An 18,599-nucleotide genomic window follows, 5' to 3' on the forward strand; every position below is an offset into this window, starting at 1 on the left:
TGTGATGTCACTAATGTCAAATGTTCTAAAAAGGTGGTTGGTTATCCCACATTCCAGGTGTGTGCAAGAATTGGGGGTGTACATGTCTTGGGGATGCACCTGTGTTTACAATCCTTTGCCAAGATAGCAATGAACATCTGACTGTTGACGTCTGTCTAGGTTGTATTCAGTCAGTGGTGCACCTGTGTTTTTTCGGTTGCCAAGATAGCAATATATCAGAAATTTACCTGAACATGCCTCATTTCCAGACCACCCCGACCATCAGCATAGTCGATTTTACAAGCGCAATTGCTGCTTAAACTGTGCAGGTGGAAAGCGTGAAAATCGGCTGTTGATGGGGTGTAAGATAACAATGAGCATCACGACGCGACTTGCGCAGGGTCTTGTCGAACTTCTGCACAGACCAATCGCTCTTCTTTTTTATTCTACTATAGTGTAAAGTACACTAAAATTGCTTTTGTAATTCATATATTGACTATTTATTTGTGTTATTTTTCAAACTACACAAAAACGATATATTCATTATTTTTAGTAGTATTATAATGCAGACTTAAATGTACTTGTATTTATTCATTATAATTATATTATAATAGGTAGGCCTTTTTTCACTTCTCTTGAAAGTACCTTATTAGATGTTCATTATATGATCAGTTTATAAACTTCTTTAAAACGGTATAGTTGGATGTAATAGCTTAATATAGTCAAAATGTGTGTAATTTAAAAACTAAACATATTTCAACTTCTACTTTACCGGACAGCACAGAGCATAGTCCTCATGAAAATACATCCGGAACGTTAGCTAGTAAAGATGTGCTTTCTAGTCGGAAGATTAAGAGTGTGACACTGATGTTTCACGTGGGAGCCTGCAGGCTGAGAGCAGTAAGTGCAGAGATCAGGGTCACACTGATCGTATACACATATATATTCATTAAATCCTCTCTATAGCGTTGTTTAATCAGTGACAGTTTTACTGCTCTGTGTGTAGAGTTAACTTATTAATCGGGCTGGTCAGTACTGTGCATAATGCTCTGATTCTCCAGCTGTAACGTTAGCAGTTTTTATAGCTTGTCCAATTTCCAGTGCTTTTTCTATTAAATCACATTTATTTTTTGGTTCATCATCTCTCTAAAGTATGTCAGATTCTGCTGTCTCTCAGTTTGCTCTTATAATTCAGAATCTTACAGTTTTCTTACAGTTTTATGCAGAATTTGTTTATCTGTCAAACGTTTCCAGTGTCATTGTATATATTTTTCATACAATTATACAAAAGGTCCAGTTTCTTGTCACTGCTAAATCATAAAACCTTAGATTTGGCAACGTTTCCACAGTATTTTAGTTATATATGTACCAAAACCAAACCATTTTTATTTCCTTTTTTTCTTTCTCAGTCTGAGATAGACATTTTAATTTTAATAACCCTAAAATAAAGTCCTACTTATATTCTCTTCACTACAAATGTAGCTTATTATCAAGAACATGCTTCGTGCCCAAAATAAAGTTTCTCTTCAGTTGAGCTGTGATTCTACAAGGTGGCTAAAGAAGCTGGCAGCACAAAACAATTCTTTATAAATACATTAAAGTTCCAGTTAAAAAGTATTGTCCAGTTATTAGAAAACTCGATATTTACCTTAAAATGAAATAGGGTCAGTTATAAAAAAAATTCTCAAGCCAAGATCCACAACATCTCAAAAAGTACAACTTCTATAATTATTTCTGTGTACTAAAATAAATAGTTAGTTATATCAGAGTGTTTTATTTACAATACAATTCTGTTTATTTTAATTAAATTTATTCTTACTTTTCACACTGAACTAGACAAATTGTAAACAATTAAATGCTCTTAATAAATATAAGTAAACTATGAAAATATAGTACCAAACTACAAAAAAAAAATACTAATCGTGATTAACCACAATTATATTGTGGTAAATATTGTGAATTAAATTATTTTAATCAATTGACACCACTAGTAATAATGTGTTAGTTAAGATCTTAATCATTACACAGTTTTTACTAATACTAAAGTAGTAACACAGGATTTTACACGAATGTGACACGAGTTTAGCGAAAGGCCTTATACAGCTTCACCAAAGTTACACTGTGCAATAGCAGTGTTGATACTAGGATTCTCCCTATTTATTATTTATTAAGTCAATGGCACATCAATATTATTTTATTCTTTTTCTCTGAGGCTACGTTGACTTAAAAGGAGTGTTGTATACTGAACCATTTCTGAATACCCATTTCAAACAAGATCATGTATGTATCTGCAGGACAGAGATGCCAAAGAAAGGGAGATCAGCAGTGAAGAGGCCTGATAATAAGGCAGAGAATGGCGTGGCAGTGTCTGCTAAACAGAGAAAGACAGAAAGTCTTCTGTGCTTCGAATCACCGGCCAGCCTGTTCCAGAGTCTGATCGCCCCCATGGACGTGGAGCAGTTCTTCCAGGAGTACTGGGAGAAGAAGCCTCTGCTGCTGCAGAGATCAGACCCTGCTCTGACCTCCTACTACCAGTCCCTCTTCCAGCTGTCTGACCTCAAACATCTGTGTACCCAGAACCTGGAATATGCCAGAGACTTGAACGTGTGCCGCTGTGTGAACGGCAAGAAGAAAGTGATGAATAAAGAGGGACGGGTCAATTACAGCCAGCTGAAGAAGGACTTCGACCAGAGGAGAGCCACCATACAGTTCCACCAGCCTCAGAGGTTCAAGGTGAGGAAGGAAAATAGGAGCATGAAGCATTTATTAAAGCATCATTCTGTAAGATTTTCTGTAGGGGGCTTTGAGTGGTCCAGTGGGCTAAGCACTTCCACTGTGATCATGAGATCGCCGGTTCCAATCCTGTTCATGTAGTTTGCCATCAGCTGCCGGAGCCCTAAGAGAGCACAATTGGCTCCTCTCTCCCCACATCCCTTCAAAGGGTGATGTCGTTCAGCACAAGGCATCTGTGAGCTGATGTATCGGAACTGAGTCGCTGCACTTTCCTCCGAGCGTGCTGTGATGCTACTCAGCGATGCTACATTAGCAGCAGCTTGAAAAGAGACAGTGGCTGACTTTACATGTATCGGAGGAGATGTGCTAGTCTATAGCCTCCTGGTGTTGGGGCATCACTAGTGATAGGGGAGCCCTAATAAGTGGGTTGTGTAATTAGCCGTGTACATTGGGAGGAAAATGGGATAAAATAAAAAAATAAAAACATAATTAAAAGCAGTAGTATTCCTGAGTTAGGAATGGACACATGGAATTAGTGTGGTTCTGAGACCATCCTCAAAGAGCCACCACATTCATTCTAAAAACAAGGTAGTTTTTCCAGCTGAATTACGCGTCTTTCCAACAGCTTTTACTGGTGACCTGAGCAACTGTGGTGATGCTAATGGTACTGATGCAAAAGTTACTGTGAACATGGAGATTTCAGAACCGCAAACTGTCCTCAATAAATCACCAGACTACAGGAACACACTGCACATATTAAAAGTACTCTTTCTCATGCTTGGTGCGATTGAACATTCTCACCCAGATCAACAAAGCTTTAGCACTGCCACTTTAAGTACAAATATATCATCCAGACCTTGTGATTTGGGTGTGTGTTTTCAGGATGAGCTGTGGCATATCCAGGAGCAGCTGGAGTGTTTCTTCGGGGCTCTGGTTGGTTCTAACGTCTACATCACACCTCAGGAATCTCAGGGTCTGCCTCCGCACTACGATGACGTGGAGGTAATAACCATCAGCAGAATCAGAAGTTGTAGTTGTGTCAGTTTTTTTGTAATGGACTCTATTCTATATTTGTGATGTTATTTTTCTCTAAGTATATTTAATCTATAGTATATTGTCACGGTCACGTATGATCACGTTTCCACATTTACAAAATGCCAACCTTATAGGTAACAAAAAAAATAGTTAAGAGCATTTCTATTGACCCATTTGGCATGAAATTTGACAATGTTAAAAAAATGACGGATGACGGATGGATGGATGTCAGTCAGTCTGTGTTTCTCTCTCTCTCTCTCTCTTTCTCTCTCCCCCTCCCCCTCTTTTTCGCTCTCTGTCCACCATCCATAAAAAGCCTCACAGACATAAATACACTCAAAAAACAAGCCATCACATCCTCCATCACACCATATACCCAACCCGCAGTGCTGTGTGTGTGTGTGTGTGTGTGTATGTATATATATATATGTAGTTCAGAAATCAATATTTGGTGGAATAACCCTGGTTTGTATTCATAGTTTTCATGCATATTGGCATCATGTTCTCCTCCACCAGTCTTATACACTGCTTTTGGATAACTTTACTTCGAAATTTCACTCCTGGTGCAAAAATTTATGCAGTTCAGCTTGGTTTGATGGCTTGTGATCATCCATCTTCCTCTTGATTTTATTCCAGAGGTTTTCAATTTGGTGAAATCAAAGAAACTCATCATTTTAAGTGGTCTCTTATTTTTTTCCAGAGCTGTATATTATACTCACATTCACATTACCCTATTTCAACAGCTCTGTTCCTTAAAATAAAAAAATGTTTTGTTTTCTGGACTCATGAATGTAAATGACTTGTATCCTGATTGGATGCCCAGTCTTGCTTCTTATTTATAAACAGTTGCAACTGTCTTTATATGCACTTTGTCAAGATTTTTGTAGACGCACATTTTAATCAATGCCTACATCTAGGCCTAATCCCATTTCATTTCACCCCTTGGCCCTACCTCTCTGTTTTGCATGTGCACATCTAGGGGTAGGATGTCCCGATTCTTGTTAGGATGGAGTGTTAGGGGAAAGTGTTAGGGGTTTATGACCCTAATCTCAGACCCTCACAGCAGTGCTCCAACACCTAGTAGAAAAGTATTTTCTGGACAGTAGAAACAGTTAATCCAGCAAAAGCAGAATAATTATTTTTAATATACTTTATTTCAGAAGAAATGATGAATGAGCAGGTATCCCAATACTTTTGTCCATATAGTGCAAGTTCGACTTCTGCTGCAAACCAACTATTTTATTTAATCACTGTATCATTAAAAAAATATATATTTGTATGTGGTTATATCATACATGTTCTTTTTAATGTTGTTTTTGTTGTTTGCGTTGTTACTATTATTATTGTGTTGTGTTTAAATAATATTGTTTTTTATTATTATCTTTGATGCTTATTTATTCATCTTTTTAACAGTTATTTAAAAACGTATTTATATAAATATATAGTAATAAAAAAAGATGTTTATAATTCCATATGTTTTTATATGAACTGTTTACGATATGGATCATACTATACTATTCAGTCTTAAACCCCATGTGCTTTCCCTCTATGGCCAGGTGTTCATTCTGCAGTTGGAAGGCCAGAAGCACTGGCGTCTGTATGAGCCCACCGTCCCCCTGGCCAGAGAGTACAGCTTAGAGCCCGAGGAGCGCATTGGCAAGCCCACCCATGACATCATACTGAAGGTAATTACATCGGGGCTTATTAAAAGAAACTTAAAACTTCCAGTCACAAAGAACTGGATGTTAATTAGGAATTGTTTGTGTTTATCTTTATTTCTGTTTATTCTCATGTTGAAAAGAAAGCATGTGAGCTTTAGCTTGAAGTGTGAAAACCACCAAACCATATATAATATATATATATATAAACCACGAACTGTGGTGGAAGGTGTGAACACCCGCTCTGCATAAACCAATGATTTCATTTCTAGTTGCGTGACTATTTAGATCACATTGGCATCACATCCTTCTGTTTCAAAGGGCAGTTATTATTTGGTAGTGGGTCATTTTTAGCACTGCAGTAACACTGACATGGTGGTTGTGTGTTAGTAGTATGTGTCGTGCCAGCGCAAGTAGTGGATCAGACCCAGCAGTGCTGCTGGGGTTTTTAATCACTGTGTTCAGCCGCTGTATCCACTCAATTACTACTGTAACTGCTTCACAAGCTCACTTGTTGGAGCAGAGTTTGTGTTGATCACTCTCCAGTCTTTCAGGAAACTAGCTGAACACAGGAAGCTGTAGTTTGAATATTTCTAGTTGTTGGACTATTCTGACCTTGGGCTTTGGGCGTTCAAATTTCTGTATCTGTATCTTTTGCTTCACTCACAAATCCAGAGTAACAGAAGTGCGGGGATCCAAAAAGACCCATGCAGATCCGTTTCTGATTTCCAGAAACACAAATTTCATCTGATCACTTGCAAATAACAATGTGGACAGTCAACTCAACAGATCTTAATTCAGACACTAGTTGCTTGGGGTGTAACGATACAGAAAATATATGGTTCGGTTTACACCTCGGTATAAACCCTATGCTTTCGGTACGTTTTTGGTATGTTTTTGGCTGGGTGTTGTTTATAGCCTTTCCTTTATTAACTTTATAATAACAATAAATATATTATTGGATGCATTTCAGTGTTTGAGTTCTTTTAAAGAAATAAAATGAAAAATGAAATAAAATCATGATTTATTTTTTTAATGCTGGAATTTCCCAGTATTATTGTGAGGGGACTGTAGTAATAGTGTAGTGTGGTTTAGGTCTGGCAGACTAGATACTTTTGTGCTGTATTATAATATTATAATATAAAGACAGGAAGAGAGGCAAAGAAAGAGAGGCAAAGACACAGCGCGAGTGAGAAAAAACGAGCGAGCAAGAGAGGGAGAGATAGTACGAGCGCCTAACCCTGCGTTCACACTGGAAAGCGACAGGCAACCATTCATTTCCTATGGCAGGATTGTGGACAATTTGAATGATCTGTGTTTCTGCATGGGCTCCCTGCACTCTAGTTCAGCGTTACATTCATTGGTTCCACAAGTCTACTACAGACTGCCTGCATTATGTATTCTGCATGTGTTTGCATGAACCGAACCGTGACCCCCGTACTGTGACGGTTCGTGAGGAATATACATACCATTACACCCCTATTATTTACCTGCAGTCTGAACATAGCCTGAGGGACTAATAGTTCTAATTATTATAATTTATTTTATCCATTTAATTATGTGGGAAATTTGTAACTTTTGTCTTAATGTGTGCAGGCAGGTGACCTGCTGTACTTCCCCAGAGGAACCATCCACCAAGCAGACACACCAGCAGGAGTGGAGCATTCTACACACCTTACACTCAGCACCTACCAAAACATGTATGTAAACACATGACCTAGCACAGAAGTTGTAAACATATAGTAATTATAGTATCAAACACTGGATTGCCAGTGTTGGATTGCCATGCTCACATAGGTTGCCAGATTGACACACATTTGCAAGCGATGATGAGTCTTACTCTGTAGCTAATCATTAAATATATATACGAAAATGACTGTTTTTACTAAGCTAATGATGGTAGTAAATTATCCAGCTATAATTAGTTAGTTAACCTTACTAAAGCTCAGGGATTACCTGTCCAGCAGAAATTTGTTTAATTTATTTTTTTAAGTTTTAATGTCTGCAGCACACTGTTTGCATGCTGTCGTGTCCTATACCTGGCAACCTGGGGTATGGAAATGGGACTGGGGGAATGAATGACCGGTGGGTTCAAATAAGAAATAAGAACACATTGGCTGAAGCATTGTTGACGAGAGCTGTTAGTGCTTTAACTCAACATGTTTTCTTAATATCTGATACCTGATGATACATCCTGATCCTGTTATGAATTACTAAAGAAAATCTAATCCTTATTAGTCGTTTAAAATAAAACATTTTTTTTTTAGGTCATGGGGTGACTTCCTTTTAGATGTTTTCCCCAGTCTGCTGTTTGACTCTATGAAGGGTGACCTCAGCCTGCGGCAGGGTCTACCCAGAAGCCTTCTCTGTGTAAGCATGACCGCATTAACATTAATATATTTTTATGCCATGAGTCATTGATATATTCTCACTAAAACTAATCAGACATTAAGAGTGAGTCTTATTGCTTTACCTCCTTTCTCTCCTTGTTATTGTGTGTGTGTTTGTTAGTCTCCAGGTGTGAGTTCAGAGGTAAATAAGCAGGTCTCTGTGTTTCTGAGGGGTCTAGCAGAGAGTCTGGAGAAGGAGCAGCAGGAGCTGCGCTCCTCAGAAATGAGGAGAGACTTCATCTCCAGTCGACTTCCTCCTTACAAGCTGCAGGAGGAGGACATAATGCCAGGTGAGTATGGAGATGGACTGGGATCCGCCATGATTAGAATATTGTGGCCTAATTTTTAGGACCATCTGTGTGTGTGTTTGTGTGTGTGTGTGAGGGAGAGACCGAAAGGTGGTGGGAGGTTGAAATTAGGCCTGCACGATATTGGAAAAAATTTACATTGCCAATGTTCTTTTTTCGACAATATATATCGGCATATGAAACAATGCAGGGCCCATGACGTCACTAGCCCCGCCCCCACCCGTGTGTTGTCTCGCGTCCGGGCCGATCAAGAGCTAAGTCAGCGCTGAGCACTCAAAACCAGAGGAAAACAGCAGTAATTGTCCTTTAATCAGGCAGTTAAATGGCATTTTATTTCTGGGATTAAAAACGTGAATTCAGCTATAACTGGAAATATCAGTGCCCCGCCCCCGACGCTCCCCCTCGTGCCTCTTAGGCAGCAGCAGCAGCCTGGCACTCAATCAGACACAGAGACAGCACTGTGTATAGCTAAAATGTTAATTAAATTAATTTGATTAATGAAATTTTCACACTTTTCCTTCACTCAAATACAAGAAGGTTATCTTTGCACTGTTTAAAGGTTTATTCCATCGTTTTTTTTCAATTATTTTAAAATGTCTATTTGTGGTCTCTAGTATGAAAGAATGAAAAAGTGCTCAGGTGTTTTTATTTAGCCCTGTTTTAGGTCACTGAATTACTGGTCTCTTAAGAAAGACAGGTGTTGGGCTCTTGCTCATGAATATTCATACATGCAAACATATTGCCTCTGATTGGCTAACAGCACTGCAGCAGAGAACGCCTACCTGCCTTCCCCCACAGTCAATTTTACAGCTCTAAAACTTAAAAAAACAAAATGTTTTCAGAGATATAGCCTTAGATAAAAAGATATAGCACTGAGTGCTGGATGAAGTTAACCATTAAACTTCACTAAACTTTAGACTCTCAGCGTCACTCGGGAGGAATGTTATCAATGCCACGGTGTGTGGTGAGGCTGCCCGCTGCGGTGCCACACTCTTCGTAGCTGAGCATATTTAAGGTCATGGTAAAACGCAGAATCAACCGGAGATCCGATTTCCTATAACCTATAGTTACTTATACAAAATTGCTTATGCTAACCAGCTAGTGTAAACATAGCTGTAAGCTCTTTATTAGGTGATAGTGTCGGCTCTGCTGCAGTGGATTTTAGCAGAAGGAGACCTTTTAATATAACAGGTGCTTGTATTGTTGAATGGGGCTGCTTACTATTTGTTTAAAATTATTTATTCACTTTAAATGGTGCTTTCTGTTTACAAATAAAAAAATCTAAAATTGTTATGTAAGAATTAAACATTGTAAGTAACAATCAACCATATATTTAAAAAATAAGGGGAGGTACTACCTCTAAAACTTTTTTCAAGCACTACTGTATGGAGGTATGTTTGACGAATGCAATCGATAACTTTACAGGGCAAAGCAGAAGTTTATGATAACCATGTCCAGGAGTGGTGTTGTTTCTCTGGGTTTAGAAGCTTGTGGGATTGACCACAACACAGTGGACCAGAACTCAATTGTAAATGGATTGACTGTAAAAATGTGGAAATATTTTTTTTAAACAAACTGATTATCCTTATTGAAGGGAACATCCAAAAATGCTACAAGACATGATGTAATTTAACCTACATAGACCTGAACTGTCCTACACTCTTTCCCTAAGATGAAATGTAGACTTATGAACACTGTCTTTCCATTTCTCCTAGTTGGAAAGTTACCAGCACTGGAGGACTCTGTGTGTGTGAGGTTTAAAGAGCATATCCTTCTTACAGTGGAGCCCAGTCAGGAAAACACGGTAAGGAGATCATCCTGGAAGAATTCATCTTATTCATTTGTTTCCAGTTTTCATATGTACTAGTGCTTCTCATAAGAATTGAATATCACTGAAAATGTATTTTATTTCCATAATTCAGTTCAAAATCTGAAACTCATATATTATACAGATGTATTACACACAGATTGATCTATTTTAAGTGTTTATTTTTTTATTGTTGATGATGATTAAGGCTTACAGCCAATAAAAACCCAAATATCTATGTCTCAGAAAATTTTAATATTATATAAGACCAATTGGTACTTTTGGCAGTGTGGGCAGTGTGCCAAGTCCTGCTGGAAAATGAAATCTGCATCCTCATAAAAGTTGTCAGTAGCAGAGGGAAGCATGAAGTGCTGTAAGATTTTGTGGGAAAACAAAACTGTACTGACTTCAGACTTGATAATAAAACACAGTGGATCAACACCAGCAGATGAAGTTTCTCTCTAAACCATCACTGATTGGTGGGAACTTCACACTAGACCTCAAGCAGCTTGGACTGTGTGTCTCTCCACTCTTCCTCCAGACTCTGATCCCTTGATTTATAAATGGAATGAATACAAAATTTACTGATGCTCAGTGATGGTTTGGAGAGACATGTCATCTGCTGGTGTTGATCCACTGTGTTTTATTATCAAGTCTAAAGTCAGTGCAGTTTTGTTTTCCCACAAAATCGTACAGCACTTTATGCTTCCTTCTGCTACTGACAACTTTTATGAGGATGTGGATTTCATTTTCCAGCAGGATTTGGCACACTGCCCACACTGCCAAAAATATTGATTGGTTTTATATAATATTCTAACTTTTTTTTGAAACACTGATTTTCGGTTTTTCATTGGCTGTAAGCCATAATCATCAACAATAAAATAAATAAACACTTAAAATAGATCACTCTGTTTGTTTAATACATCTATATTGTATACGAGTTTCACATTTTGAACTGAGTTACTGAAATAAAGTAACTTTTCAATTATATATATATTTTTTGAGGTGCATTAGTATATATAAAAGCCTGTGACTGTTTTAAATTATTTTTTTATTAGTTTATCTTTTTTCTTATATTATTTATATATTTTTTATTTATTTATTTTTTGTTTATTATTACTTTGATTTTTTATTTCATTTTAATGTTTTGTATTTTTATTCTTGTTCTTAGTTCTATTACTCATTTAATCACTTATCATTTTTTATATTTTACTTTACTTCTACTATTATCTGTTTACTTATTTTATATTTTATAATTTTTTTATTTTTATGTCAAATTTGTTTATTTTTATGGTATTTTAGAATTTTCTGTTTTACATATATATTTTTATTAAATGTTGATTTTAAAATGCGTACTTTTATTTATTTATTTTTTTTACTATTTTGTTTCTTATTATTTCTAAATCATCATTAAATGTGTTCAATCCCTTTGATGTTATAAAGGCTCGGCAACATTGTAAATGAGGGTCACCCTCAATGTTTCTTCCCGAGTGAAAATAAAGGTTGATTGATTGACTGATTGATTGATTGATTGATTGATTAGTTGTTAAACCAGGCTAAACCTAAATATCTGTAGAGCTGTGACCTAAAACAATACCCAGTGTGACGCCACTGTTACATGCGAAAGATCCAGTCCAACCATTTGTGTTCTGCTTTTGTTCTCCTCCAGGATGAAGCCACAGAGTTGATGGCATTTATGTTTCACTCTTTAAAGAACAAGCGGGAGACACACATGATGGGGGTACATAGCGTTGATGATGAGGATCAGGAAGATGAAGAGGAGAGCTCACAGGTGGGAAATGAAGCACAAGCACATGCATCCAATAACCAGCCACAGCCATAAGAAACAGTACACTGATTTACTGGGTTACTGGATTAAATATTCTTCTGTATTTGTGTGTTGCTTTAACCCATAACAACCCAGACCCTGTTCTGAGTATTGATACAAATAGTTAAATAAACTGTGCAGCTCATTTATGTTTTCTTATTGTGATGATGAGAGCACATGGCTGTAAATATTTAAGGTTAAACCTTGATGTAACATAAATGACAGCAATTTTTATAACTTGTAACATTTTAACATTTTGTTAACAGAGTTAAAGCTCCCCTTCTGTAAGCAGTCAAAAGGCCTGGTTAACATACTGTATAATCCATTTCCCAGTGTTCCTTATGTCAGAGTCTGGTGGTGATGTGACAATCGTTGCAAATTTGTGTTAGAAAACTGAGCTTAGACTAGGATGAGCTGTGCTTTCTCCTTTGGGCTGGGGTGTATGTAAATTTTAAGGGGCCTAACTAGCAAACTCATTTACTAAAAACTTCCAGGGTTTTGTAGGTAGCTCTGTTTTACAGGGCAGTTTTGTTTGTGCCTTATTTTCACTGTGTTTGAGGTTCACAACAAACTATAAGCACAGAATTATTGCTACAGAGTAAAATCAAAGGCTTTATTGATTTGATTGCATTAAGTGACAAGTGTTATTGGTACTGACATCATTCTAGAGAATACACAGTTTCACTGCTCCACGGCTCAATTCTGCTGTACTTTATACATTTATATCTGCATCACACCTGCCAAGAGGTTCATGTTTATCTTCTCCAGAGTCCAGTTCTAATAGCAGTTCTTCTCTACAGCTGTGACGAGCTGGGTGCGTTTGTGAGCAATTGCTCACACATTTAATGGTAAACAGGTTTTACGTTGTAAATAAGTACTGTACAAAATTTCTGCATTAAAAGAACAAGAATTGTATAAAGTAGTAAAACATATATTTAACCCTCTATGGCATGGTGTTGCCCTCAGGCAAAAAATAACCTTTTTTTGTTATTACACTGTCCCTTTAATATTTTAATATTTTAAAAATTTAATCTACTGTCACAACAAACATGGCTCTATTTCTCTGTAGGTGGATCCATCCTCCAAAGCCACATTGGATACTATACCAGCAGTTGGCAACATAACGATAAATTAGAATTTTAATGTTTACATTAAAATATTATTTTTGCCAATAAAATATGTATAGTATATAATTGCTGTCCAATGAAAACTTCTTCACAGGAGAGAGATAAAACGTTCCTAACTTATTTCATGTCATTTTAGAGAAATCCTGACACAGTGTAAGGGACAGTATGGGTTCAAGTCATGTATTACACAAAAAGACAGAAATTGGACAGAGACAATATGTACTTAATTATGTAAAGAACTATAATTAGTTATTTAAATATATTTTTTGTTTTGATTCACTCACTAAAGCAGTGTTTCTCTGTTGTTGCCTCAGGGCAACATGCAGTTAGACAACTTTGGTTTCTGTTTTAGGGAATAATGCTAAAAGAGTGGTTATGTTTCATGCCTTAAAGGATTAATAAACAAACATAGTAAGTTTTTGGACTATAAGGCACACTTCAAATCCTTTAATTTTTCAAAAAATTTCCAGTGCACCATGTATAAATTTATATTAAGAATTACAGTTTTGTTTACTTAGCATAGCTTCTTTTTTTTCTGAATTAAAAGAAAAACATGGCAACACCTCTGTTCCTTACTAGTGTTAGTTATATACTAGTTATAATGTGCTTTACAATCAGGTGTGCCTTGTGTATAAAAATAGACCAGAAAATAGACTTTCATTAAAAGTGTGCCTAATATGGTAAGAGAAATAATAGTACTACTGCTTTGCATATTTTAATGTATTCCTCATCTACTCAACAAGCCACATGTTGAACTGGGCGTGTTAGAACAGAAGACTTACCAAAATATGTAGTGTTACATGTAGCAGTACAGAATTCAAAATCAGCAAAATAACACATTTACTGCTATACAGTTATTTGATGTATACATTTTACAGCAATTTCCTTGGAATCCTCCTGATTTATCTGGGACTTTATTTGTTACACTTTATCTTCCATTCTGTATTATTTTCTTCTTTTTTCTTCTCACAGCTCCAAGGGCTACGCTTCCCCTTGACTCACCTCCCTGCTCTCAGACGGCTGCTGAGTGGAGAGCGTCTCCTGGTGGCTGAACTGCCGCTGGAGCTCGATGCAGATAAACTAGGCATGGTGATGGGTCTCTGGACTGAGGGGCTGCTGCAGGTCTGCTGATCTGCTCTGTTTGTGCCTTTTCTGTGTCTATCATGTGATCTGGAGAAAAGAACAGCATATGAGCTTCAGTTGTCTTCAGAATCATGTTCATAAGAAAGCAGCTTTAACTGGATTAAAAAAAGGAAAGACACTGAAGTCATCTCACTTCTTACATCTAATCAGATAATGGATTTTGGAATACTTCCCTGGTCTGGTCCTGCTCAAACCCAGCTGCTACTAATCCCTGCAGTTAGAAGGAAGGGTTTAAAAAAATGTACATAAACTTTACATCTACACACGTCTCCACTTAAGCTTGGATTTGGATCAATAAAGGTTGATCACTTAAGACATTGAATTACAGGGCTATCCTTCTCATGGCCTCATTAATTAAGAGTCACATCTCAGAGTAAAATTACTGATTTGAGGAAATCTCTCATCAACTGTTTGATAGAATTTAATACATTTTAACTGATGGTGGATCTGTATTCATTCTCTTAGCAGTTTAATAAATATGGTTCGTTGTTACCAAACGCAAACATCAGTGAGTCACCCAAAATATCCTCTCTAAACGACATCCACACACATTTCTCAGCCCACACAAACCACATCCTGATCTTTTCTGAGGTTGTGCCCTCTTGTTGATTTGCACTAGGCTGATTTGCAGAGGTGTCAACTAATGAAATACAAACACTTTGTTTCCTTTCTTAACTAAAAATGTTGGTTATATAAACTTTACTGGAGTAATTATTTATTTCAGTTGAAATTATTTGGGATATATGGGGTAATGCAGTATAGGAGCATGTGGTTTGGCCTAAGCTTTTGTCCTTAGTAGCAAAACTCAAAGTTCCTCCTGTTTTTTTTTTCAGTTGCAATCCAAATGCAAGAGTTTTATCACTGAGTCGAAGTGTGAAATATTTTTCATAGACGTTCCCCTGAGAAAATAATCCCGTCCTGATAGGGCTTTAGTTTTTTAAGAAGTGGTGTCTGATCAAAAAAAAAAATATATATATATATATATATATATGTATGTGTCTATGTATATATATATATATATGTATGTGTCTATGTGTATATATATATATATATATATATATATATATATATATATATATATATATATGTGTATATATATATATATATATATATATAAAGAGAGAGAGAGGGGATGGGAATATTCCAAAGCATGCACTATTGTGGCACCTGACATCCAAAAACGAAACGGAACAAAAAAGAACGGCTGATTGTACAACCTTATTTTAACAGGCCAGCATTTTTGTCATTTTTCTGCCTGATGTTACACACCTAAATCTTGAAGATTTCTTTTCTATTACATTAAATTATTTTTAAAAATGTAAGTAAATCTGCAACTTCTAAAACAATGAATAACAATCATAAAATTGGCACTTTCCTGAACTTAATTTTAAAATCAATATATTCCTGAATACAAATCAAACATTTTATCTCCTCCAACCCTTTAGTTTTGTCTAGTTGACAATTGTGGAGTAGAGAGTAAACAGGCAGCTTCTCCAAGTGACCTCTAGGAGTCTTCAAAGTCCTCAAAGTTTTCAGAATGTGAATAACCTTTTTACTGCATAGACAAAAGGTTTTGTATCACCTACACCTGCAGCCTGTATATGAGACAAGGCATTTTAAAGGGTTAAAGGAGAAATCTGGTGTGAAATGGACTTTGGGTGTAGTGAAACATGATAAGTATAAACTTGTGTCAAATAGTCCACCTCTGTTCTCCGTCTCATCAGCATTCCGAAATGCAGAGCTTTTAGCTGATGCTCCAAAACAGGCTTACAAAGCTAGTGATAGGGGCAATGTGTTCTCCTATTCTACCTATATGTTTGTGACCTTCAGTCAGCTTATCATTCCTTAGGCCCAATCCCATTTTACCCCTTGGCCCTACTACTTACCCCTACCCCTTATTTTTTAAGTGTAAAATACTCTAAGAACTGGGACAACCCTTCAAGCACCCGATATGTAATCAGGAGCGCTAAAGTTCAGTAACCTAGCTGCTGCTGGTTAACTAGTTAACTTTAGAGGATTGTATGTCTTCAGAAAGGGAGGAGATGGTGCAGAAATTAATTATTATTGTTGATTTCTTAATTCCTCTAAGAAGGGAAGCTCCGTTTCGCCTTAAATGCTGCAGCCCCTGCCATTTGGTGCACCATTTAAGGTGGAACAGAAAAGTTAGATAAGCTAGCTAGATACTGGGACAAACTACTAGCAATCTTTTTGTATGCTTGTTTTGAAAAATTCAGCCATAAAACACTAAAGCTTTTAACAAGGAAAATACTTACATTTGTGGGTTTATTTGGACACATGTTCCGCCTTCGTACCGGTAATTCTCTATAACCTATTCGTTTGTGTGCCTCTAAAAACACCTTTTTTCCTTCCCTCTACCCCTCCAACGTAACAAGAATCGGGACACCCCTACACACACAAAACAGAGGGGAAGGGCCATGGGGTAAAATGGGATGGGCCTTGATTTTAAGTTGTAAGCCTGTTGGGAGCATCGGCTAAAAGTGCTGTATTACAGAATGCTGGAAGAGAGAACAGAGATGGGCTATATGACATGAGTTTTTACTCGTTATCATGTTTCTATACACTCAAAGTCCATTTCACACCAGAGTTCTCCTTTAAGCTCTAGACACAGGGTAAGGGGATTGAGTGAACTGTGTGTGTACATCTATGGACTAACTTTGGGTGACTACTAAACTCAAGTTAACTGATTAAAACATCATGTTAACATCAGTGGAAACAGTAAAAACTTATTTTTGATCTTTCACTGATCCATTTCTTTAGTATGTGGTTCAATCTTTTTCTGTTTGAGCAAACCTGTGAAAAGTCAGCGTCATGAAGCATGTGCGTGTTCGTGTTTCTTCTCAACAGTGTGTTTCTTCTGCAGAAGAGTGTACTATTGTGCTGTCTGACACTACTTACAATCCGGTGTGACATGTAGCCAGGATCCTCTCGGTACCATTGTCAGAAAAGCTACTGTTCCCCCCCCCCCCCCTCTCTCTCTCTCTCAACCATTCACACATACATGCAGATCTGTGAATCATTTAGTCAGAATACATTTCTGTGTTTGTGTGATTCATAGCCACTCTTAGTGTGACTTTGAGTAATAAACACATGATGAAAATGATCTGGAACTGGCAGGTCTGACTCATTTGTGCTGAGTGCTTAATAAAGAACTGAGACTGAATGAGATTTAGCCTCATGTAGTTTTGTTCAAAATAAATAACAGTCGCATGCGTCATTTCCTTCAATTGCTCTGCTGAGGAATCAGAGTCATGGCCATCATTCCTTCGCAAAACAATTTGTAGGTTTTAAGAAAGGACACAGGAATTTATTACATATCTTTAATATTAATGACATCTTTTAAAAACAATAAGCTTATTGACTTGAACTGTACACATTCTGTCTTCAATCAGACATTGATTCAATATTTAATACATCTTATTTTTTTTTGCTCATCATACACTCAGTGTTCAGTGATAAATCCAGTGATTTGACCGGTTTGTCTTTACATGGCCCAAAGCTGACAGGAATAAATAGGTGTTTGTTGGCTTATGTTTTTTCTTTGTTTCTGAGTAAAGGGAAACTTCCACATGGCATCATAATTCATCATTAAACAGAGAAAAAGTCCTGCAATTCCCAATATCAGCATGTAGGGAGCGATGCACCCCTGTATTACATGGCCACTTGTTTTTTTTTTTTTTTTTTTTTTAAGTGAGAATCTTAATAGTGCAAATGTGCTTGGATGAATAAAACAAAAATACAAGCATAAAATAATTCACTCTTTCTATTGCTCTAACAGAAGAAAAGACAATGCCCTTTTCTCCTCGGTTAGTCTGGCACTGAAAAATGGTGTGTTTTACATGTGGAAGTAGTGTGTGTTTTTTTTTTTGTTTGTTATTTGGTTGTTGGCTTTAAAACCAAAGTTTGGACAGGATTTACCTCTGGTTTAGTGAGGGCTGCTGCATCTATCTTCAGGCTCTTTGTGTTCTCAAGCCTGAGGATGATTACCTGCAGCTGATCTGGATACAGTTATTTACCCTCAGACCAGTGGAATTACTGGCATCTGGTTCTGGCTAGCCTAAGCATGACACAAAGACACCAGAATCTTTTCTTTTCTGAGGTTGTAGAACATGAAAAAGAAACAGACAGACAGACATGCTATGGCTCTCCTGGACTAGAAGAAGCGAGGAACATTGGTCTGGACATTTTTCAGTTTGTTCCTCTTTTCCTCTTTTGGTTGTCAGAGGCAGTGCTATTTAGCTTCAGATGGTCCAGTCCGTTATCGTGGCAACGCTAAATGTCGAAGGGACACTTTCTCAATCCCACCACTAAAGCACCTCAATGTCCCAGTACTGACTGGCTTTATCAGTGCAGAGCTCACTCAGGATCAGATGGTCCTTGTCTATTCCACTTCCACCTAAAGCACAATCAGAAAGATAAGGTTCTATTAGGTTTGATATGTGCATTAGTGTAGCTCTGCATGCATTACAATAATTATATTACACTCACCGACAAAAAAAAGAGCACTAAGAAGTTTTTTTGAATGAAAGAAATCTTGTAATGATGTAATGTACCATGTAGGGGTGTGCCGTAT

The 18,599-nt window shown here is 37.0% G+C and overlaps 2 protein-coding genes across 2 annotated transcripts in view; one reads left to right on the forward strand and one right to left on the reverse strand.

Annotated features, from left to right (window-relative positions):
• The first annotated feature begins 786 nt into the window (after window positions 1-786).
• On the forward strand, window positions 787-14,122 carry riox2 (ribosomal oxygenase 2). The gene is made up of 10 exons (XM_049469057.1): window positions 787-879; window positions 2,274-2,712; window positions 3,595-3,714; window positions 5,304-5,432; window positions 7,002-7,105; window positions 7,673-7,775; window positions 7,917-8,085; window positions 9,819-9,907; window positions 11,580-11,702; window positions 13,838-14,122. Exons 2-10 carry the CDS (start codon window positions 2,281-2,283, stop codon window positions 13,994-13,996), a joined length of 1,428 nt encoding a protein of 475 aa, XP_049325014.1. The 5' UTR covers window positions 787-879; window positions 2,274-2,280; the 3' UTR covers window positions 13,997-14,122.
• Window positions 14,123-17,332: 3,210 nt separating this feature from the next.
• LOC103022552 (uncharacterized) overlaps window positions 17,333-18,599 on the reverse strand; it is a 59,576-nt gene continuing 58,309 nt past the window's right edge. The window contains exon 22 of the mRNA XM_022681405.2: window positions 17,333-18,422. Coding sequence (XP_022537126.2) covers window positions 18,334-18,422 — 89 coding nt within the window. The 3' untranslated portion in view covers window positions 17,333-18,333. The remainder of the gene's footprint in view (window positions 18,423-18,599) is intronic.

Source organism: Astyanax mexicanus, chromosome 20 (assembly GCF_023375975.1).
Source record: "Astyanax mexicanus isolate ESR-SI-001 chromosome 20, AstMex3_surface, whole genome shotgun sequence".
NCBI lineage: Eukaryota > Metazoa > Chordata > Actinopteri > Characiformes > Acestrorhamphidae > Astyanax > Astyanax mexicanus.